Source organism: Ammospiza nelsoni, chromosome 3 (genome assembly GCF_027579445.1).
Source record: "Ammospiza nelsoni isolate bAmmNel1 chromosome 3, bAmmNel1.pri, whole genome shotgun sequence".
Taxonomy (NCBI): Eukaryota; Metazoa; Chordata; class Aves; order Passeriformes; family Passerellidae; genus Ammospiza; species Ammospiza nelsoni.
The window spans coordinates 23,500,174-23,524,901 of NC_080635.1; the positions used below are offsets into that span (position 1 = coordinate 23,500,174).

Sequence of the window (24,728 nt, forward strand, 5' to 3'; positions counted from 1 at the left end):
GGCGCAGGGATCCCGGCGGGCGGGAGCGGCGGGCCCGGTAGTGCCGCGGTCAGGGCGGGAGGAGCCGCGGCCGCGCAGGGGCCGAGCGGGGACGGGAGGCGCGGGAGGGGCCCGGCCCGGGGCCGCGGAGCGGGGAAAAGCCGGGGCCGTCACATCGCTGAAATCGCACGATGTGGGAACCCGTGCCGGGTTTTCTTTCTAATTTCAAAAAGTGATCTATTTATTTACCTGTTCAGTGAATTCCGGTGCGTTACCAAGTGCTGCGGTGTTACCATCCAGTTTGTCTCCAATATTCACGTTTTATGAGGTAAAAAAGGGCTGAGACGCGCTCCAGACCGAGTCCGAGTTACAGTGTGACAACAGTCTTGCTGCTTAATCTGGAGGTGCATTATTAGTCTGGTTTGTTCTGTGCAAACGCATTTAATGTTCTTGTGGCTATGTTTTAATATGCATTATAAGTATTTTTAGTGATGCAGTGATAGTTTGTCAGATGTAGGGAAAAAAGTATAAACTTAAATTGCTGTATATCAAATTAAAGTCTCATGTTCCAGCTAAGAGTGTCTGACACAATCCATTACCCTTTGTCACATCTCAGCAATTCTTCCCAAGCTTTGCTCTGGCGGCTGCCTGCCCCAAGCTGGTGGGTTGGTTCGTTGATTGACTGACTGACTGACTGACTGATTGATTGATTGATTGAGGAGTGCTAGCAGGAATAGTGCAGCTGCTTTCTTGGGGTGAGATAAAGGGGAGACGACCACTTGTGTCCATACTTACTGCTACTAAGTGTTCATGTTGGCTTATAGTTGGATTGTAACATGATGTAGTTGTGTTTGCTTTTTCTTGATACTTGCCTTGAAAACAGCACATTATCGTAAAATTAATATACTTTTGGAAAACCTTTGGTGTATGTGTGCTTCCTAGAATATGTCAGGAAGATATTGCTAAGACTTTTCCTGCTTTGGGAGTTTTGTGGTCTTTGAAGAGCTGTTTTTGTGACAATTTTGGCTGATGGCTATCAAAAATGCAAGTAAACAAGCTGTGACTCCTTTATGCTTGCTGTTTTTCATGAGCTGGAGAGAAAGATTAGCAAGGACAAGGTAGGAGCAGCAGTGCTTGACTGCCTGCAAGTGCCTCAACAATTGAGGACTTGTAGTCTCCAGTTTAATGTACACAAAAGAACTGACAGTAGGAAAACACTGAAATTCCAGAGCCACAGGAAAATTTTGAACCAAAGTTTGTACTTTTAAGACACAAAATTTACAAAAAGCAGGAGATCATCACGACAACTTGCAGGAAATTGGGATTTGTTGTTTTAGTTCTCCTAAGGCCATCTATTTGAGACTTTTTATCTTTATTTTCTATGGATGTGAAATTTGGTCATATGACTGTATTTTTCTGACAGTTCTTAACTACTGATAAAAGCTGCTGGAAGTTTTAGTAAGCTGTTGCAGCTTTCAGTAATGTTAAGTTCTTACAGGTGTCATGAAAGCAGCCACCTGAAAGGAAGAAAGATTCCTTGTGGCATGGTTTGGAGGAGAATTGTCAGAAGAGCTTGGCCTTTCCTCTTTCTGCTGCTGATGGAACTGCATTTTGGAGGTTACATGAAAGGGCTTAGGTTCCCTTAGTCAAGCAGTTAGATATTAGCAGATCCGTATAATGATTTTTTCCCCCATGCAGTCTGGAAGTTGGGCTATTTCTTCTCTTGGATTCTTGTCTTTTCCTTGTCTTCTGTTTTAATTTTTTTGTTTGGTTGGGTTTTTTTGTTTGGTTGTTTTTTATCCCTCTCTGCACAGTTCCTCTGTCACATTCAGTATATGGGTGCTGCTGGATTAGATGTGACATGATAATCAGATTTGTGAGATTGGTGCTGCATTTGTTACAGAAACTATGAATAAGGAGTTATCTTAGATTAATGTTAGCATATAGAATCACAGCATAGGTTGCGCTGGAAGGGACCTTAAAGATCATCTCGTTCCAAACCCTTGCCAAGGGCAGGATGCCACTCACTAGGTCAGGTTTCTCAGAGCCCCATCCAGCCTGGCCTTGGGCATTTCCAGGGATGGGGCATCCACACCCTCTCCTTGCTTTATGTTGTCTCCTTCCTTCTGTCTATCCTTCCTTCTGTCTATCCTTCCTTCTCTGTATCTTATTTGTAATTCTTGTTTCCGGACAGAAGCCCTAGAGGGCAGCAAAGCAGCCAAAGCGTTCAGAAGGTGCAAATTGGGCCCGTCTGAGGCTTCTCTGTAGGAGCCCGTCGGTTTTTCATTCTTGGAGATGATGCCTTTCTTCTTAAAACGTGTTTCCCACGTCATAGTTTGAGGGGGAAGGCTTGTGTTTGGGCAGGGATCCTTAGGGTACAAAGTGGATTGCCACAGAGAGGAAGGAATTAGGGAATGGACAAGTTGAAGACAAGGAAGGTGAAGCAGGGACTTCTTCCCTTTCAGTGAAATTGCTAAAAAGTAGATACAGAAGCTCAAAAGGAAACAGCTTTCCCTATCCATCAATTAACTCAGCTTAAAACCTATACAGCTTCTGAGGATGCTCCACACAGGGTTGAGACCTTGTGCAATTTTTGTTGGTGTGGGTTCTTGGAGTTCATTGCAAACCAGACTGATTGGAGTGTGGACTCCTGCACACTGTTACCTTACAGTGAGGGTCAATGATTGTTTTAACTGTTGAATAGTGAGCTAGGGGTAGGTTTAAGAGACTGGTTATTCAGAAGCAACTAAATTCTTAAAATGAGGTTTTAACATGCCTATAGAATTATTTAGGATGGAAATAACCTCTAAAATTGAGTCCAACCACTAACCCAGCACTACCAAATCCTTCACTAAACCATATCCCTAAGTGCCACATCCATGCTGCTTTTAAATACCACCAGGGATGGTGACTCCACTGCTTCATTGAGCAGCCTGTTGCAATGCTTGACAACTCTCTCTGTGAAGAAAGTTTTCCAAATATCCAATCTAAACCTGTCCTGGTGCAACTGGAGGCTATTTCATCTCATCCTATTATTACCTGTGAGAAGAGACCAATCCCCACCTGGCCACAGCCTCCCTTCAGGCAGTTGTAGACAGCCATGAATGTTCCTCTCGGCCTCCTTCTTTCCAGGCTTAACAACCCCTGCCCACTCAGCTGCTCCTCATAAAATTCGTGCTCCAGACCTTTCACCAGCTTCCTCTGGATGCTCTTCATACCCCTTGTGTGCCCATCTCAACTATAAATTTCTAACTCATTAAATTCTAGGTCAGGGGAAGTATTGCAGATCACATGTTTGTCCTTTTTATCTTACGGTGACAGTTTCATGCTTTCAGTTTTTTTGGAAAGAGCATTTTGACAGCTTCCTGTCTTGGGAATGTTGCCTTACACCATTTAAAATCTGTGTCTTTAAATATTTTTAGAAACAGGTCAACAGATTTGTGATGCTTCTCCAGAAAAATTATAGATAGCTGATGTGTGTGTTGTGTGAAACCCAGAGAAAACAGGATGACTATGGAAACCTTTTGGCAATATCCAGGCTGAAAACTTGTGCTTTAATGTGAAGGTTTATAATTGTTCCATAAAGGAAAATAAGCTCTTTGTCGTCATAACCACATTAAGAAAAGCATGCCTGGGATCAAGGTAATTTCAGATAAATTACACTGCTTGGAGTCTGTTCACGCCTCTGCTGCAATATATATAGGTGTCATCCATCAAATCCTGTGTTGCTTTTATATTAAACACAACTTGGCCTCCTGGGTGCTAAGTGGGAGGCTTAGAGTGGACAGGGTGAGATTTATTAGTTCTTTTACACTGATGGTTGTTGCTGTGTTTCATTCAACATTCTTGAGTTCTTCAAGGACTTCACATTTTAGTGGAACCAGTGGAAGATGGTGGATTTTCTACAGCTCTAGAAAATCAGGCCTTCAGTCTCAAGCTAGCATTTATTAGTATTTTTGAATTCTAGTCTTAATGTGTTAAGGCAGAAGTTAGTAAAGATTTGTTCTGTATTAAAATGAAACAGCAAAACATTTCTTGTCTTTCTACTGTTAATATCTCCAAACGTAGATTTTTTTCTTTGTTTTCTTTCTTTTTGTAGTGCTGTTTTCCAGTTGAAGATTTCAAGAGTTATCTGCTTTCCAGATCTGAATGGAATCCTTCTGCATCAGAACAGTTGGTAATTTATTCTTGGGAGATGAAGAAAGTAATTTTGCAGTTCCTTTGAGAAGTTAAAGGACTTTACAGCTGTAGACACTTTTTTCTATTTAAATGCCTGTCACCAGGTATCATACATTGCCAAAATGTGAGACTCAGACTGTGTTGCACAGTATTAGTGGTAGATACATTGAATGGAGTGGGGAGTGTGAGGACTTGGCACTCTGTTAAAAATAGTATTTTGAGATAAATTATTTGCTGCACTGTTGGAAGACTTGTTCAGGAATGAGCTTAATGGGTTAGTGCTAACATCCATCTTGCCCAGTACTCTGATCCTGACAGTTCTACAGAGGAACTCATTTTGGAGTGGGTGCCATAGTCTCCATTCTGTGTTGGCAAGAGGCTTATTCTTGGTCTTCTAAAGATTTTAACTCTGAAGTGTAAAGCTTGGTATCTTTAAAAAAATTCTTATTCCTATGGATGTGTTACGAAAACTTCTGTTCCACCTTTACATGTTTGTGGACTTGTTTCAGTGACTTCCTACATGTGAATTTTACTGACACTGTATGATTATATTTTTTTTCCTTAAAAATAAAATATTTTCTCTTCTTCTTGACAGGAGGGACATCTGTTCCTGCTCAGCCCTTTCAGTATCATTGTTTCATTTCTCTTCAGTTAATCTAAATATCTGGTGAGCTGTACTGTTTGTAAAAAGTAAAGAGTTCTGTGTCCATTTGAATATGATAACTCACTGTGGGAAAAGCTGAGTGTAGCTGACTTCATCTTGTGATACATTGGTAACTCAGGACAACAGGTAATTTCAGAAATTATGTCTACAGATTTCTATATTATCTATTAAATGATATCTACAGATACTATTTAACCACTTATATTTTTGCATACCCTTTTTAAAGGAGATTTTGGTAACAGCTGGCAGTATGTCTTTGAATTACAGCATTGACATTCAGTGTTGTCAGTGAAGATTCTCAGACTGTGTATGAAGGATCTTGTATATGTGGCTGAAGTGGTAGCACCTCTTCACAAATAATTTGGGTTTTGGGCGAGTTGTTTCCCACAAAAAGGAAAAAATATATTGAAATTATTTTGGTAAGCTAGTGTGCTTTTGCTTTGTCCTCTTTCACTTTTGCATAGTTACCTAAACCACTTTTCATAGGACTGTTCAGCAGAAAGCAGAGGTCACCTAATTGATACTTAAAGTTGTTGAACTTATGTAAGAAATGTAGTTTGGTTCTCCTGCACAATGTTTACATTTTGTGTGTTTGTTGTGGTTTGGGAGGGGTTTTGTTTGTTTTTCTAAATGCAAAGCAAGTGCTTTGATTCCATGTGGTTGGGGAAACTGTGCTAAACTTAGGCTTTACTCTTGTCAGGTTGCCTGTCCCTGTGCTAACTTCAAAACTTGAAGAGGTGACCATTTGCTGTGAGGTAATGATGTTTATGCTCTCTCCTGTGGATCTCTCCTCCTTTTCCTTCCCTGAAGCAACATCACAAAAGGAATACACTGTGCAAGATTTTCTCCTTGCAGTTAATAGTACCGAGTGCTTGTTTTGATGAGAAAAATGTTCTTTAAAACATTCTAGAATAAGAAAAGAAAATGCTCTGCTGTGTTACCATTTCTGTGTGCCTAATCCTGAAAAAGAGAGAACTTTGCCCCAAACACCTGACAGTTTGTTTGGGATCCAGCCAGTGTATGTAACTGGAAATTGAATTTCCAATCAGGAAAGGAAAATGAAGGAAGAATAAAGGAAACATTAGTAATATGTTGGACAAATAATGTAAAATTACTGTAGCCCTCTACTGTCCATCCATTTAAGAGAAGTGTTATTGCAGGAGTAATATTGGGGGATCTGAAAGAACCAAATGTTAAAAACTTCACTTGAGGAAGATGATGTATTTTTACATGTGGAAAAAAGGTGCAAGGAGTGATGTAGTAACCTGAAGTGGCAGCTTTTTTGGCTGTATGTCTTAGGCCTTGGCCTGTCAGAACATTTTATGCTGCAGCACACTGGCACCTTCTGCTAAATTTTGTCCTCCATAGCTTATCCTACCTGGCTTCTTGTGATTTAAGGATGGGGGAAGGAGGCAAGTGGAAAGTAACACTGTCTAGGGCCAAAAGAAGGTCCCTGATGTATTACAAGAGTTTGTATTTCTGCTTTCTATCTTGTTGTTTCTATAGAAAAGCCTACACTGCTTCTTAGACGTCGCTCTGTTATGGAGCTGTGCTGGATTTTGAAGGTCAGTGCTGCTGGACTGTGTAGATATCAAACATTACTGCTATTTAAGAGTCATCTTTTCCTGCTGTAACTACTGTTTGGCTCATGTAATGATCCACAGTTCACATATACAGTTTAGGAAAGATCAGCAAGAACTTCCATTTTGAGGATATCTCTAAGACGGAGTTGCAAGCAACAAAAATATAATAATGAATGAATTTTTTTCTCATATAAGTAAGATTCATTTTTCCACATGGAAATTGTTATTATAAAACCATTTCACTGGAATTTTCTAGGAGTGCAAATGATTCTTTTAAAAGTATCCTGTTAAAAAACCCAGCAGCTCAACAACAAATTGATCAATATGGCTGTATCTGGCTCTTCAAGTTGTATTGTACAGTGTTTCCAGGAATGGTGTTCTCTCTTCTCCTGTCTGAGGCAGATAATGACTACATAAATGTAAAACTGAAATCTGCAATTTTGCAGTTGAGACTATGGATCAGTACATAAAGAGTTAATCTGCAGTAGCAAAATTGTCCTTGGAAAGAATGAACTGGTCACAAAATTTCTGCTGGAGTGTTTGTTAAACCGAGAGGAAAAACAAAAGCTCATGCATACACAACTTCAGGGTGAAAGTGTTGGCTACCACCAGGACCTTGCTATTGTTGGTTTCCACACAGTTTTTAGAAAAACACCCACTCAACTTCACTCTCAGCCAGTGCTTTAAATTCTCTTACTGCTGGAGATCATGTTTTTACTTGCTCTTACATAGTTCACTATCTTCCATCTAAATTGCATCCCTTTTGGTGAAGGTGGCTTTTGTCCTCAGTTAAATTAAACTATTTAAAACTTGAAATATGTTACAGTCTGGGAACCTGTTATGAGGTCCATTTGTGTTAGACTCATATTGTTCTACAAAAGCAAAGAGATGACCCGGGTTTCAGAGTTACACTCTGAGCCCACTGCCAGAGATCCCTCCCTGTGGATATGCAAGGGCATTTTTGATATGTGGTGTTCTGCTGGTTTATTGTGTAAACATACACTTCTAACAAGTGCATTCCCACCCCATCCACTCGGTCCCTAATTTCACCTTCCCATGTGCCACATGCTGTATTTTAGTTTGGTAGCTGCAGATAGGTCTGGATATTCTGAAAGAATGTCCTGATTCCTCTCTGTACCATGTCACTTTACAAAGAAGCTTTTGTATTAATTAACTGGTAGCAGTCTGTTTCACAATAATAGATGGAAGCAAAAAAAAAAAAAAGAATCTCCTTCTACTTGTAAATTAACCAAAATTAGAAAAGACAAACCTGCCTCCCAGCAAGTATGCAAGTGTTTATGAAAATCAACAGTTCATGTGTTACTAGTTCCTAGGTATAATTATGAGTCCAGTACTGATAAAGACCATGGAAAAAACTGCTTTTAAGATATGATCAAATTTAGAAAATTAGTAATTTTTTTCTCAGTGCAATTGTTGGAGATAACAGCAAGACACTAGTTAGAATGAGAAAGTTTGTTATCACTTTATTTAAACTTTAAATGAAGAAAAGGCAGTACTATGCTAGTTACAGAACCCTTCCTTCCCTCCTTCCCTGCCAGATTTATGCTTCTCAGTTGTTTGGCTATTTCTGTTTTTCTCTCCCACTGTCAAAGAATGCAACAAAGTTTTGTCTACACAGAAAGCAGTAATGCATGTGAGTAATGCAGCCTGTTGACATTAGTAAGTGGGAAATATGTGTTGAAATGCTAAACTCAGAAAAAATATGAAATAAAGTGACATGAGTTTGGTCTGCTTTTTTAACTTTTCTATTCTAGGGGGTTTTTTTTGGAGGAGAGGTTGATTTCTGGCTGTTGATGAACCTTCCATAACTGAAAAGTACAAGGAACTGGTATGGTAAAGTCTTAAGGTAAGTAACTTTATAATAAAAAGTATGTGACTTCAAAGCAGGAATTCTGAGTACATGTAAGGCAAAACCTATAAAATATAAGCTCTGTGCAAGAAATTTATTCACTGTGCTGAGGATAGTTTTATGCTGGGTACTCTTTAAGGTGTGTTTTTTGGAGAGGCTGCTTGGAAAGAAGCACTAGCAGTGCTTCTACCACTCTCAGCCTCACAGGTGGGATGCTTCTGTCCAAGAAACAAACAATAAAGCTTTTAAGACTGTTGGGCTTTTAAAATTACCAAAGAGTATAATCTGGGGAGTCTGACTCAGTATTATTTGGGAATTCTTTGTATTATTACATTCTTGGAAAATGCTATCTAGTAGAATACAAAGAAAAAAAAGAAACAAACAGAGGACTTGCTAGCTAGCACAAGCATATTCCTAACTAGGAGTTATTTTTTCTGAATCTGGGCCTAAACCATCTAATTTTCAGTTTTATTCTTTGGACAGTATATAATGAAAACATAGGATTAAAAGTGGCTTTTAAAAATACTGTATATTAGAGACTACTTGACAACAGTTGAGAGATGAAGATGCAATTAGTAACAATACAATAATTCAGTCTTCAGAGCTCCTTGTTACTTTACAAAAAACAGTCACCCAGAACTATGGGTTCCTGGGTTTATTGTGGACAGGGCATGCAGATAAAATTATTTGCTACAATTAATTAGCAGGGCCCTGCATTCTGTTAAAATTCAAGCAAACTGCATCCAAACTGCTTAATTTTGCCTTGTTTTATATTGATCGAGAGACACAGGAAAAATGAGGCCAGTGAAATACATGATATTTCACAATACACAATATTTAAATATTGTGTAAATATTGTGTAAATATTTAAATATTTTAAAAAATCCCACCAAACCTGGAACCGAAGAAGGTATGGGTATTCTCTATCCCCTCTCTGAGTAACACCACCAGCAGGTCACTGCCTCTGCTCTGAGGCAGGGAGAGGCTGTGGCCCTGCCAGGACAGGGTTGAGCCAAGAGGATTGAGTAGCCACAGCTGCAGGGAGGGGAAGGGTGATAGTGGCTGTTGTCCCAAACAAGATGTGTGGTGACTTTATGTTTGGTTCTAGGAGTTTTATTTTTTCCCCTCCCTTACTCTGGAAATCTAAGATGCTTTCTCCTATTGAAATAAATGGAGATGGACATGCTGTCCAAATGGGAAAAAAATTCTATGCCCTTTTGAGGTGTTCTTTAAGAAGGAACAGTTCCTCCCTGTTAGCCCACACTCCAAATGTTAGATGTATAAATAAAAACTGGCTGTGTACTCCCTCATCAGTTTTATTTTGAGATTTTTTTTTCCTTACTTTCAGAACATTGGATTTTTTTAGTTATTGTTCCATAATTGTTACCCATAAAAACTCTGGAGGAAATTCAGTAATTCCAAAACTAGAAAAGTGTTAATATTTATTGTTAGACAAATGTTATGGCTGCTTAAAAATATTAACATATCTCAGTTCCTAGGTCTACAGTCTGCTGTGTGACTGGATATTTCTTTTATTTCAGACCCCAGAAATAATTGGACCTTTAGGAACCTCAGGCTGAACTTGGTGAGTATCTCAAGATAGTGTAGAAATAAATGGAACAGTTTCAGTGAGATGCACAGATATCTTCTCAAAGTCTTTCCTTTTGATGGACACATGTGCTTGTTAAACTACTGACTTGCCTTAGTTTTAAGGACTTTTGTTTCTCATGTCTCTTTCCACAAGACAGCAAATAAGGTTAATCACAAGCAACTAAGTATTCATGGATGTTATTACTTAACAGGAGGCCTTTGCCTGCATTCCTTTGGGGGTAAGAATTTGTACAATAATGACTGCTTTATTGATTTGAATGTAAAAATAAATAAATAAAATTATAATTGTTCCTCCACCTTAGTTGGAATTCAGATTTCTTTTTTTTTTGTTTAGTATCTGTATGGCAGTGTAACTTGTGTATTACCTTCTGTAATTAGTTATTCTACCATTTAATGTATTTTATTTTGACAATTTATCAAAAGCTATATGGTAGTATACAAATTGAACTCAATTTAAAGACTGAATGCTCTTTTCGTTTTTAGGGTTGGTGGTAGTTGGTTATAACTGTGGTTTTTACAGTTTATTTTTTACAAAGAGCAAAAGGAAGTGTGCATAACACAGAAGAAATCAAAAAGACCTTAAATAAACCAGTTTTTTTCAATATAAACCAGCTAAATTCTTAGCCTATGAGATGTCCTTAACTGCCATGTTTCTTTACCCATTTGGTGCTGTGACAGTGAAATGAGAAGTCCCAAAGTACTGGCAGAATCTTAGAGCAGAAGCCTTGTGGAACTTTGGAAGAACTGGGTTTGTCCAGACTGCGAGGCTGCAGGAGGTGACAGATGAGCATTACAGCAACTTTTCATGCACTTGAAAACTTGCAAAAGGGTTGGTGATTTTTGTCACTGCAGAAGGAAGAGTTTTTACTGGCTTCAGAGACCAGATGACTTAGTGGCATTTTAGGAAAAGCTTTCTCACAAGATTTGTTAAAGGTTGGAACAGATTGCTAAGAAACCCGAATGGCTGACAAAGGGAAAGTTTTTAAAGTTTCCTTAGGGTGTCTCAAGGGTGTGAACCATGGGATAAAGTGAAAGAAGTGAGCTCTGTCCAATTCCAGTGTTTCTATTTCATAAATGCTGTGGGGTTAAATGATCTTCCCATAAATTAATTCTTGGAACTGATGTTTTGAAGATGTTTGTGTGTATGAACACTGGAAGTTGACAGTCATGTTAGTAAGTGGGTTGATGTAAACACAGGCTGCTGTCAAAGAGGGACGTGTCTTAGCTGCCCTTTTCAGGCTGGTTTTCAATTCAGGGGTGACAAATATGCACAGTTTAGATGAAGGCAAATCTGTCCCTTTGCAGCAGCAGCTGCTCAGTGTGACCATGGAACAGGAGCTTAAGGCTCTGCAGCCAAGGGATGGTCACTTATTGGGGTGATTGATACTACACATCCCGACCTAGGGCCTTGTTCAGGAAACAACAGCATAATGCAAGACAGCTGAATGTCTTCCATAGCAAACTATCACTTTTTATATTATTAAATTGAAGTGCTAGGTATTTAGTTCTGTCCAGTGGGCTTTAGCAAATATGCAAATTAAGCAACTCCAGTTTTGAAATTTCAAAAAAATGATAGTTGGAGAGAGGTAACCCACTAATAATGAAGTCAAACAGAGTACATGTTCTGCTTCAAGTGGGGCTTTACCTCCAGTTCTGTATCATTTGCAAAATTTACCAGTGATGGTGAGAAAATGAGTATAGAATTCAATATAATCACAGTAGGACATTATCACAGTGTCCTCTGCTCTAGTGGTGAAAAATTCATACTGCCAGCAAGAATCATATTTTGCAGGGGGAGAAAGTCCAAGGGAGGTAGAAGATAGAGGAGAACTCTTCCATTTGTTACTGGGTCTGGCAGAGCTGGAGTTCATTTTCCCCCCAGCAGCCCCCAGAGCTGTGCTGTGCACTGGCAGCTGTAGAGCTGCCCATAAGACAGCAGGGTTCTGGCTGCTGCTGAGCAGTGCTGGCACGGTGACATTGCTGTCACTCCAGCATCTTCCCCTCTCCAGGAGGGTGGGGCTGGGCAAAATCTTGGGATGCAACATAACCAGGACAGCAGACCCACTGACCAAAGGGATATTCCATACCATGTGATGCCTGCTCAGATACAGAAGCTAGGGAAAAGGAGTAGGGAGGGGGACATTTGTTATTTACAGTGTTTATCCTCCAGAGCAACCACTGTGTGCTGAAGCCCTGCCTCCTAGGAAGTGGCAAGACATCACTCACTGATGGGAAGTAGATAATAAAATCTTTGGTTTTTTCCTTTGCTTGTGTGCTCACTAATTTTTTTTATTTTGCTGTAATAACATGTCTTTTCTTGACCTACAAGGGTTTTTTCCCATCTTCTTTTGCTGGGGAGGGGAGTGATAGAGCAGTTGATGGGCATGTGGCACCCAGCCAAGGTCAATCCACCACAATGTGCTATAGCATTTTAGTCATTTGCAATGCTACAGGGTAGATGTAAAACCAATTTAGATAAAATAGCACCTTTGACATGAAACTTTGGATTAAGCAGGACACTGAAAAATTAGGTAATCAGAGACTGGACCACTCAATGCAACATAAACTGCAGCCAGCCTAAACTTAATGGAGTTTCAGGAAAAAGTCTTCAGTTTCTTACTCTTAGGTCACCTCATTCCCACTTCTGATTCTGTACTTGCTGATTCAGTTTGAAACCTTTTTCCTGTAAAGACCTCAAAATTCCTGTAATGTATGTCAGCTGCCAGGTGTCTCCTAAGTCACAGATATTCCTGCAGATATTCCAGCAGAAGCTAAGATACAGTGTGCACTTATTCCTCTGGCACAGTGGCTTTGAGGAATAATGAAACACTACTCTGCATCCCAGTTTTCCAAATCTCACTCTTGGTTGTTAGCAGTTGTATAAAATCAGTGTCAAAGGCTACATTTACAATTTTCTCAGACAGCTTAGAATCTCTTCAGGTTTGGCTGTGCTGCTGAAGCTAGCAGGAACTAAATAAGCTTTGAATGGATTTGTTGGTTTTCTTAGCTTTTATAGAGATGGGGCAACTGAGAGATGTTTTAAAAGATTTTATTCTGTTGTCACTTGATGAAAGATGAGACATAAGAGACATAAAACTCAATGCTATTCCATCAGAAACTAACTTATTATCTGGTTACAATACTTTATAAATGTTTTTCAGCCTATTAGCTTTTACCACACAATGCTGCTATTACTCTAACACTAATCACTTAGAATTTTACCCTACATAGTCTTATTACAATAGTTTCACAGTCCTAATTGTCTAAAATATCTAGTCTTTTTACAAAACTATTTTACAAAACTGTATTTTAAAATTGGTTAAAACTTACTTCTAGTTCAATCTCTCTCTCAACAATGTTATCTCTATTCCATGACCTTCCTAAATCAACACACCTTATTTCAGTGTTTATATACAAATATACAAAATTATAAAACTTTCTGTCAAGTTTTAAAAGTTCTTTATAAATCTATTTCTCACCTGGATAGTTGATAGGGGTACTTAGATGTGTAAAGATGCAAATAAATGCTTCAATGGGCTCTTTTAAATCCCAACATTTCAGGGACAGTTGGTGGCCTTTTTGCAGCTTCAGGCATTTTTTTTTCCCCCCTAACCTGCCTCTGTTTGGCAGCAAATGTAGGTGTCCAGCATACAGATAATCACCAGTTTAAAAGAGGCTTCTGTGGCACAGCTAATTCCTGCCTGTCCTACGGGGGCTCTGGGAGTTCCCAGGATCCCAGCTGCGTGAGGGGCTGATGGCACCAGCATGCTCAGGGACTCCATCTGTAGCTGCTGCTGCAATGAAATTGTCACCTGCCCTCACCCCTCGAGTCTCACACTCCACTTAAAAATGCTGTAGGAGGCTGGTGGCAGGGAGATCAGACTTCTCGTGTCACAGTCAGTGTTTGGTCACAGCTGTGTTTTTAGAAAAACACCCTGAACTGGACCATGTGCGTGGCTGTGCTGGAGCTGCCAGTGGTTCCTGGCTCTGGTCCTGGCCCAAGCCTTACCTAGGAGAGAGCAGGCTGGGCAGTGCCAGCATTCTGTGGGATCAGTGGTAGTGGTTAAAAATCTCAGCTGACACAGGCCATGGTGTTTGCTATGCTTTATTTGCTGGCACTGTGAGAAATAGCTTTTCCTCAAGCAGATGAACATGCAGAAACATACTCTCCATGTCTCCAATATGCCTTGAGCTGTGGAGCCTGAAGATGTTACACTTAATGAGGCATTACAGCAAGTAAATGCCAGTGCCAGCAAGAGAAAATATGCCTTTTAAATTTAAAAGATCTGAGTATTTTCCATTTACTGACAGATTGGTATGGGGGAACAACAAAGTCGATTAACCTCTGAATGAAAGCTTGGTGTCAGTTAAATATCTCAAAGAGTTCAAGACCTGTCAAAGGTTATACTCAAACAGTTTGCCTCGCTGCTTCCACGGAGCTGCAAATCAGTTTGACCACTAATACTAAGTGGCCTTCTAACAGAAATCATCGTGGGCAAGCGTGGAGCGCGACCCGGGATGAGGGCGCCGAGCAAAGCTCCGGAGCTTCGCGGGGACTCACCCGGGCAGGGACGTAGCGGTGTCTCCCGGGAGCTGTGAGCGGTCTTTACGCACTCCGCGTTTCTCACCGGCGAGGGGTCGGACACGGCGGCAGCCCCCTCTGAGCGGGGGCAGAGGCCAGGGGAAGGCGCCGCCAGCCGCGGCCGGGCCGAGCGCTCTCGGGGCTGTCAGCCCGCGGCGCGGCGCGGCCCCAGACGATGGCGCTGCAGCCCCGGCGTTGCGGCGCGGCGGCGGCCGGCGGGGGTCGCTGCGGGGCGGGCCGGCGGCGGCGGCGGCGCGGGGCTGCGGTGCGCGGGAGGCGGCGGCGGCGGTGCCGCACAGCCGCTGGTGCCGGTCCCGGCGGGGGCATGAGGCGCGCGGGGCGGGCGGGCGGCGGCGCGGCAGAGCGCGGCTCGGCGAGGCCCTGAGCGGAGCCTCCGCGCCGCGCTGCGCTCCCGCTCAGCGACTATGGCCGGGGGAAGGCGAGGGCTGGTGGCGCCTCAGAACACGTTCTTGGAGAACATCGTGCGAAGGTCTAACGGTAAGGGGGCACCGCGGGCGAGCGCTCAGCGGCCGCCGGGAGCCCGCCGCGTCCTCGACGGGGACGGCGCCGGGCGGGGGGCGCCGAGCCCCGAGCGCTGCCGGGCGGCTCCGCCGGAGCGCCGCGTCCAGGTGCCGGAGCCGGTGCCGCTGCGCCGCCCGGGTCCTGCCGAGAGCCCCCGGGCCGGGCGGCGGGGCTCGGGCTGCAGGTGCGCCGGCACGGCGGGCGCCCGGCGAGCCCCGGCCGGCCGTTATCCGCGCCCCGGAGCCCGCGGGGGCAGCGCCCGGCTCCGGGAGGGGGGATCGGGGCGTCCGGAGAGCGGCGGGGGCGGCGGCGGCTCCGGACCGGGAGGGGGTGCGGGGATTCAAGATGGTCCCTGGGCTGGGAGAGCCCGGTGCGGGGGCAGCGGCCAGGGCTGCCGGCCCGAGGTGAAAGGGAAGGGTTGCCATAAGTGAGGAGAGAGTTTGCCATTTTAAGGGCTGAGGGCAGATATTGCTTTTTTGTTCTTTTTTTTTTTTTTTTTCCTAGTGCACTGTAACCAGGTCTGTCTCTTGGAAAACTGTGGAGTGGAAAATGCCTCGAATTTCACAATTGCATGCAAATATGTATTAATGCTATCCAGATTCTTTCACTTAGGGACTTACCAAAAGCTGCTCCCTCTGTAAGCCGGCGACCATGCAAGCTTTCATGGGTTTGTTTAACCTAGGCATGTGCATTTCTTTTAAAGCTCTGAGCCCAAGTTGTGCCATTTTTTGATGTTCTGGTGACTTCAATGGGGTTACTTCAGGGATTAAGAACTTGTAGTATGGTTGAGAATATGAAGATCAAGCTTCTTTTGAAGACACGATGAGTTAATTAATTAAAAACATAGTCAGTTTGTTCTGATAAAGCAAAGACAATTAACCCTCTTGATAAGCAGCTAAAAACTCAAATGATCCCAAGAATGATTTTCAAATTTTTTTAATTAGGCAGTGTGATTGGAGAACTAGCCTTTGATAAGACCATATTTTCACATAAAATTGTGAGGCTCTTTTTATAGGTTATTTCTCTCTGCAACTTTCCTGTAGAAGGAAGGGGGCTGGAGGCTGCATTCCTGAAAAAATTACTTTCCAGTCTTACAGTGAATCTCACCCGCCTTTTTTTTTTTTTTAATGTCTTTAAAAATGAATGTTGCATGTCATCACATTCATGCTGCTTCTCTAATCTTCCAACAACAGTTATTGAAGGTTTTTCTCAAAACTGTCTCGACTTTGTAGATTATTTTCTTCATTAAAAACCAATTTCCTCTTTTGGCTTTCAGTGCCAAAGCCTCGCTGCAATAAATCAGTTGAGGCTTGGAGATGGGAGGAATCATGCAGCAGAAGCTGTGCTCTGTTTTGTCCTCTCTTCCCCCATTATTAAGAAGGTGTCATAACAGAGTGTGGTGCTAGATAGCACAGGTAGAATGACAGCACTCCATTTCTAAATGCTCAGCAAGTCCTGAGGGCTGTAATCAATACAAGTTTTTAGACTAAGCTTGGTGGGAAGTGATGCACAGTTCAGACATATGAGGATAAGCTTAGGGAATCGACTCAGGTTTAGAACCTTATTTCTTCTGTGATGTGCCTTCAAGTTTTTGCTGGACCCAATCCAGCTTTGCTGGAAATGTGGTGCTGTCACATACCCGTGTTGGATGAATCAGTTTTGTCTACCCTTAGTCTGTTTGGAGAGACAGGGGTAGACTCCTTTCTCTCGTGCTGAGGCAGGGCGGTGCTGACCAGCACGGGGGCAGTATGGAAACACGCCACATCTCATCTTGTCCTGCCTGCTTGGCCATTGAGGTGATTTGGGATGCCCACAGGATGAGTGCTTAAATGGGCCCATAAAGCTTGAGGTTTGGCTCCTCTTTCTTGGTTTTGTTCAATTGAGCAGTAATGTGACCCACAATGAAGCTGTCTGCGCCGTTTGGGATTTGCCAAATAAACCTTGGGCTTCTTGTCAAGCTTGTATTTGCTGGCACATGCAGGCAAGTTGAGTAATGCCAACAGATATTGGGTGATACAGATATAGGAATGTTCCTAATTTGCAGAGGATTCCCTTTGAAAGAGAAGAATTTTGTCATTGAACAGAAATAATGGACTAAGTGCTTCATGTGAAGGAACTTGTATATGATATGGGTATCATCAGTCATGGGTGGATGGAGGAAAGAGTGTTTTGGGGCAGAGGGTGTTATCTCAGTGGCAGGGGCTGTATGGTGGTTACAAAGGAATGGACATGCAGCTTCTTTGGCAAGCATTGCTCTAAGGACAGCACTAATTACACCTTTATTTTACCAGTAGTTTTGACAAGGAATTCTTTGGACAGCCTTTCTGTCATGTTAGCTATGGGACTGGTGAGCTGATGCACATTCTGTGGCTAAAGATAGTAGCAGTGTATGTAGATGTACAGGTCAGGGGTTTTGCCACTAGGGTTAAAATTTGGCTCATGTTCATAGCACACCTTCTGCAGCAAGACACCTCCAGCTCCTTTGGTCTGAATTGTCTGCTCCAGAGTTATTAGGAATGAGAGCTTCTTCACAGGCTGCAAATCAACTGAGGCAGGCTCTCATGCACTGAGTGCCAGCCAAAAGAGCTGTGCTAGGGTTAGAGCTGCAAAGCACTGCCTTCCCACTCACTGGAGTAAAGAGAGCATGGGATGGCTTAGGTAGCACACACAGGAAACATCTTCTAGACCTGTGGACCTTGTCTGGTCCTCTGTGATTTCTTCTCACACAAAGACCTTTCTGCACCAAGTGTGAGCTTAAGGTTTGTCCCTCTTTGAAATGAGGGACGCCATAATTCTGATCATCTTGTATTTATTGTTCAAAATATGTGTTTCTATACTAGTCATGCAGAGCTAGAAAAAGAAATGTTGCGCGCAGTGGTTGGCTGACAAAAATTTCTTTGAAGCAGTGAAATATTTAAAGACCAGAACACCCAGTGGGACAGAAAACGAGCCCATGCTGTAACACAGTGCAGTATATAAAGAATCACTAGCCCCTGATGGTTTCTGCTAATGTGATATTAATATTTTTCTTGGTAATGTAATACATCCACAGTATACAAGCACTGTAATTTATAACAGTTATAAACCTGGATCATGGCCAGGGCACCCAAATCAACTGGTGCAGCTTATTGTGGAGGTTATTTGTGGTATTCCAATGCTTTATCAATATCTGGAGAAAAAATATATTTATGTAAATGTCAGCCAAATTCTTCAGTCCTTCCTTGGTCAGGATTCTCATTGAGGTGTGTGATAATTGTGCATGTATAAGGATGGCAAAAGTAAGTCCTGTGTTTAGGTGGCTTTGGAATTTCAGTGGAAGTCACAAGTGCTTTTCTGATTTATGGACAAAATAAGGAGATTGGAGGAAGAGTAAGTTGGAAGGCATAAAGCTTGTGTGAATTTAATTTTCCTTTCACAAAATCCCCTGGGAACACACTAAGGAGACATCAGTTATGGAAGCAAACTTGCATCTTTTGATGGAGAATGCAGAGTTCCCTGTAGAGGGAAAGAAAAAGCACCTTCAGACATAGATCTTGAGTATAACAGACATTTGCATGATTTATGGCATTGCTTTCATTACAGGCTATAAAATTCCCAGTACAATAAACATTTTGCATCCTGGGCATGCTAACCTTGTACCATCATCTGAGACCTAGGAGAGAAATTAACTTTATTGTAAACACTTCTGAAACTGAAAAGACTGTTTTTGTGTTGAGCCAGAGAAAAATGCAAAGGAAACTTAACAGAGAATGAGGAATGAAAACAGCAGACCTTCAGAAACTGCAGGAGGACAGCTTGTAGGTTCTGTGTTAAGGACATTTTCCCAGAAGAGAATGAAACAATGGGTTTTATTGCTTTCTGATCTTCCTTCTTTCCCATGTTAACAACTGTGGAGACACATATATTTTCATATACATTTTCATCCATGCTTTTCTCACAGTTGATCAGTAAATTGAAATACCAATTCACTACTGACAATCTTTTTTTCTCAGTATCACTGGAATTGAATGTAAATTTTTTTTTCTACTGGCTTTTACTAGGCCAGAAGTCTAGTTTTGAATGTGCAACTTTATGCATTTAGGAATGTACAGCCTGATTTTGTTAAAATTACTTTTATAGATAGTAAGGGAAAAAATGTACAGCACAGAGATGACAGGTAATGTGCTTTAAAATTAATGTTCTGAAAGCTCAAGAACTTCTCCTGTGATAATTCAATGTATCAATCCAGTTTTACATTAAATCCTAGAACAAGATTATAAAACAAATTTTAATGAAACCCATTTGTTGGACAATTGGTTAATGCATTAAAGTGAGTGGGGAGTTGGGTCTTGTCTCAAACACTTCTAAGGCTATAATCAGTAAATCAAATGGCTTCTTTAAACTAAGAAAGACTCATAATCAAAGCAATTAAAGTATGCCTTTTCTGGATTAGTGTTCAGATCATATGGGATGGGAAGAACAAACCCCCTGACCAGCTGAGTGATGAACTCTCACTGCTAAACAGTGGCTTTGTCCTTTAGTAAGAGTGGTGCAATGTCTGACTCTTACCCACTGATGAACTTTTTCATTTCTGAAAATCACCTAATTATCTCATTCTAACATCACATGTGTGTAAATGTTTTGGGATTTGTGTTTTAGTGTGTATTTTTGGTTTTTATTTGGGGGGGCAGGTATGTTGGATTTTTATTTCTCAATATCGATAGTACTTCAAGGATAGGTGACAAATCATGCTGTCCATAAAATACAATAGACAGCACCTTTGGCACAATTTTGGTGCCATTTCAGCTATTCTTGTTCTGTTATTCTGCAGTAATATGCTTTATTTTAAAAGTATAGATAATTATGGAGATTTTATGGCTACAAGTGTTAGAATGATGCATAATTTTCAATTTAAGATTTTCTCACGGTAGATGCCTGCCATGAAATATTTTCTATAACAATGCAAAGTAAGAATGTTGAGATGGAAAAGGTAGTTTTTTGTCTATTCTGCTGGCTGCAATTAGCATTCATTTTCTGTAATGATTTAGAGTGACTCACTTGAAGTTGTTGCTTTAGTTGGAGTCTCTTGTTATTTGTGGGAAGACTGAGGATACAAATTTTTTAATAATTCTTTTCAACTTGCACTTGCACTTTGCTCTTACACTATCAAACATGACAGTGTAAGTCATGTTTGAATAAACACGAAATATCTGTATTTAGGGAAGTGTGTTCATGCTGTAGCAACAAAGGAACTTTTAAAATCGATTTTGTTTTGGAAATTAAATAAATAGTTATATAAAACTTTTATAAAACAGCCCAAATGAACTTATCTATAGGGGTTTATGGTTTTTGTATTACAGTGAGCTTAAAAATTTTGACCTCAATATTAAGGATGGATGATTTTGAGGCCACTATATCATTATCCTATAGAATGATCAAGTTGTTCCATGGGATATTTAAGCACTGAAGCACTTCCACTGTAGGGATGAATGCAAGAGGATACTGAGTGAATGTGAGTATTGGTGTAACACTGGCTTACACAGGAGGATGTGAGGGTGGAAGAGCAGAATTATTCCTTATTTTTTTTATTTTACCACACGAATAGTCTTTCTGTCATTTGAGCAGGTCTGTACTTGCCCTGACTACAGTTACAGCACTTCTGTTAGGATGAAAATGTGGTTGGTCCCAGAAGTGCAAGTCTCAAATCGTGTGTGCGAAGAAAGGATCGAATAAATACTTGAAATTCAGTGTGAATTATTTGAACTGACTTAGGGCCATATTTTGATCTCAGAAATTACATCTGAACAATGTAGCTAATCAGTGTGACTAAGTGCTTCTGGTTTACTTTTTTTTTTCAAAGCTAAGACTAAACATGAGCAAAGATTCATACATACCTATCCTTTGTTAGCAATTTTGACAGGCCTACTTATACACAATGTTTGATTTCTATGCTCTGGGAAGAAATTAGACAGAAATGATGCAATCTCATTTCCCCCCAGTATCCAAATGATGCTGTTTGTTATGCAAAGTCACAAGTTTGTAGATACCACGTGTCCCTTGTCCTTAAGCTGTATGATACAATCTTTGCTGCTCTGGCAGCAGCACATGATTTTTGCCTGCTGCACATTTCTTACCCTGGCTATGACACAGCATCTCTGCTGCTCTGTGCCCAGCCCAGGCAGCAGTAGCTGCATCCTCCACCCCTCTTCCATGGCGAGGGTGAGAGACGCATGTGATGTGCAGCTCTGTTAGTTCTGCTCTAGGAGTGGTGTGTGCTTGCTAATGCTAAAGAACTAGGCTTGCTCCCCTGAAGATCCATGGGAAGAGTTTGAGACAGGATAAAAAAAGACCTGCTGGTCTCAATAACCAGAGCTGCCATCACCCGGCATGAGGGAGGCTGTGGTCTCAAATGGGGAGGGCAATTTCCTTCTTCTCCTTCTCCTTCTCCTTCTCCTTCTCCTTCTCCTTCTCCTTCTCCTTCTTCTCCTTCTCTTCTTTCCCTTTCCCTCTTCCCTTCTCTCTCATGGGAGAACAAGCATGTTTGGTGAGCAGCAGGTCTTCCCACCATACTGACCCTGGTTCTCCTTTTACTCAGGGGGGAATAAATCGGGAACAAACCTTTTGAGTGTTGCATTTGTATGATGACTGTGGGGAAATATATTAATATATTTAAATCCCATTTGTGCACTACACAAACCCAAGCACCCTGGGGGATTTGACTGACCCAAACATGGGAAAATGCAGTGGGCAGCAGCCTCTACTGTTACTGAGGTGTGCACTAGAGCTGCCTGGGCAGAGGTTTCCCCTCAGCTTCCTCTGTGCAATGAGGGAACACCTTCAGTGTGGGATGTGTCTGGCAGTGCTGTGGGAGTATGTCTGGCTGTTGGTCTCTGACCTTCTGCCACTGTTTCCCAGAAGAGGACCTGTGCATCACTGGTGGGACTGGGGAGGTAGAACTGATGTGCTGGCCTCTGGAAAGAGGTGGGAGGCGATGTCAGCTTGGCAGGATCCAAGTTACAGGAGAGGCTGGGATGCAGTGGGAGTGAATATGTAGCTGTGCAGGGCAATGGATGGTAGGGGGGAAACATTTCAGTGACTTGCTCCATGTTCGTGCTAGGAGGTGAACACTCCTTAGCCAGTTAGTCCTGGCCAGATAAATGTCTGTGAGTGCAACTTATCTACAGGAATTCTGGAAGCTGATGGACAGTTTTGGTTAAACAAAGTACTAAATATAACAGTAGGATTCAGTAGATAGAGTAGTTTTGGTAAGATGGGTGTCTAGACACCTGTGATTGTTAGTGTTAAAAGGACCAAGGTTATTTAGAAAGACATTTTCTGATTCTTCTGTGATGGTTTGTTTTCTGAATGGAGGAAAGTACTGGTTTCAGTGACTGAGTGAAATCCATTCTTGTATTTTGGAAGGAGCTAAAATGTTTTTCTTGTTGCTTTTAAGCGGTCATGTCTACTTGAAAGTGATAACCCAAACTGGATCTGACATTTGAGTGTGTAGATGCTGACGTGGGTATACTGCAATGAGCAGAACTAACCTGGGGAAAATGCAAGCTAGAAAATATGGTGTGATGCACTTCACAAAGTAATCCATGCTGCAGAAGGCTGTCCTACTCTTGCAAAAGTAATTGTGCTGCCTTTGTGATGTTACAGCTCTTACTGGTGTTTCTGCAGCACATTGTGCTCTGTGCTGCACCTCTGCATATTTCCTGTGCATACTTCCTTCGTCTTGTTCAGACTGTGCCAAATTCAGCAATTCAGCACAAGCCAGAAGCCTAGGTCTTATATGGGCCTGCTCTCTGTAGTTCTAGCTCATAAGAAGGGCCAGTGATGCTTACAGCTTCTTCTTGGGCTAGGCAATACTGCTAACACAGTTGCCATTGTGATAGAAATTAATTTTCAGGTAGGGGAGTTCACTGAGTCCTTTCAAGTCATCAAATAATTTTGATACTGCTGCCATTACTATTATGTCCAATGCATCCCTGTCTTTGAAGAGAATTTAGCAGTGGATTTCTTCATGGTGTTCCTCTTGCCATCTCCTTTCCTGGCCTTGCTGACCCACTTGTGAGTCCCCAGGAGTCTCTGCTCTGTGATACTCAGAGTTCACTAGAGCATCCCTCGTGCTTGTTGTGTAACAAAGCCACAGCTGTTTCCTGGTCTCTGGGACCCTGTGTCCCTGCAGATGCAATGGCAGTATTTGCCTCAGTGGATGTTTCTCATTATTTTCTTATGTTAGGAAAAATGACCAGGTTATGAGCTGTCCCCAAGCAGCACATTGTCAGGGATGTCACTGCAGTTGAGTGTAAATGATAGCAATGAGGACAGCCCTTCTACTCCTGGGCTGTCTGTCAGAGCAAGCTGTGTACTGCAGTTATAAGTGGGAGTCCTTATTTTATGCTGTGTCTTGCCAGCGTTCACACAGGCAAACAGTGTTGTCAGAGACACTTCTGAAGAAATGAGATGTGTTTGTCAGCTGTGTAAAGCCTGGATCAAAGAAAGGTCAAGATGCATGAAGTTGGAGTTAGCTAGAAGGGAGAGACACTTAAGAAACAATGGGATCATCAACATCTCTGACTTGTTCTGTGGTTTGATAGTTGTGCAAAATTTTTCCTTTAAAGCTTTATGGGTACATAATGATCTCTCAGCATGCTTTTCTAACTCACAACTAACTAAACCCAGCCTGGACTCTCATGAAACATTGTACCTCTACATGCTAGAGAGGCTCACCCAGTGCTGACTAGTAGGGGTGCATAAAATACAACAGCCAAGCCATACTGACTTCAGACTCACATGGTGAGGGTGTTGACATCTATTTGCTGTGGTGGCTTGATGATTAGAACAGTCATTAGAGAGCTGAAATAATGGCTTGTTGTTGTTATCTTATTGTATTTCATATTTCTGGAGTCCCATCTTAAAGTCCATACCTTCTTGCTGGTCCTATTATGCAGCTCCTCTCTGCTGTGCAGTTCCTCATGGCTTCCACAGGGGCTCCTTCTGGGCTCTCGACCCAACCCCCTTTTATCCCAGAGCCCTTCATGAGCTACAGCTGCTACCCAACCAAGGATCCCACAGCTGTAGCTCATCCAGAGCAACAGGACCCACCTATCTAATACATAGGACTCTCACTACATATATATATTCACAAGGACTCCTTTATAACAATACATATATTCAGGCCCCTACAATGGCTGAGCTTTCACTGCCCTAAGGTAGCCTTATCTTCTAGGAGAATGTCCAAACTGCTGCTGGGGGAGAGAAATGTATGATGTTCTCCGCATCCTTTGGAAACTGCCAGTCCAAAAAAACTGAGCTTTGCTGGGCCAAAATATAAGTGGGAACATGATTCTTCAGCTCCTGCAATAATGGCAAAGAATCGTGTATTAACTATGAGAACTGGGCTTATGTTAAAATATTGGGTATTGTAGCAAACATGGGAAAGGGGAAAAAAACAGCCTTAAAATATCACCTTTTTCATTGTTTTCTGTGGTTTAACTTGGTCAGATTTCTATTTGCTGTGCTGAAGTTTTTCAGTTCTCCTCTCCAACATTGCTCATACAGCTTCCAGCTCCCAAGTTCTTGATAGCTGGGCATCTAGGGACTAGACTCTTGCAGTCTCAACTTTTGGAGCTTAAATCCCTTGTGGATTTAGGGCTTTGTTTTCACTTGTAAATAGGAGATAAGAGCATTGTTGTAATTCACAGAAGCCTTGCAAGCCTAGATAAAAGTAGTATTATCACAGTGATGGTTATC

The 24,728-nt window shown here is 41.9% G+C and overlaps 1 protein-coding gene and 1 long non-coding RNA gene across 2 annotated transcripts in view; both read left to right on the plus strand.

The window, feature by feature from the left end:
* The first annotated feature begins 174 nt into the window (after positions 1-174).
* Positions 175-8,714, plus strand: LOC132071674 (uncharacterized). Its single transcript, XR_009418169.1, has 6 exons — positions 175-307; positions 4,079-4,156; positions 4,754-4,948; positions 5,523-5,577; positions 6,329-6,387; positions 8,181-8,714. It is a non-coding gene; the product is annotated as an uncharacterized LOC132071674 (long non-coding RNA).
* A 6,179-nt stretch (positions 8,715-14,893) lies between these two features.
* KCNH1 (potassium voltage-gated channel subfamily H member 1) overlaps positions 14,894-24,728 on the plus strand; it is a 176,402-nt gene continuing 166,567 nt past the window's right edge. Inside the window, exon 1 of the mRNA XM_059468364.1 lies at positions 14,894-14,966. Coding sequence (XP_059324347.1) covers positions 14,894-14,966 — 73 coding nt within the window. The remainder of the gene's footprint in view (positions 14,967-24,728) is intronic.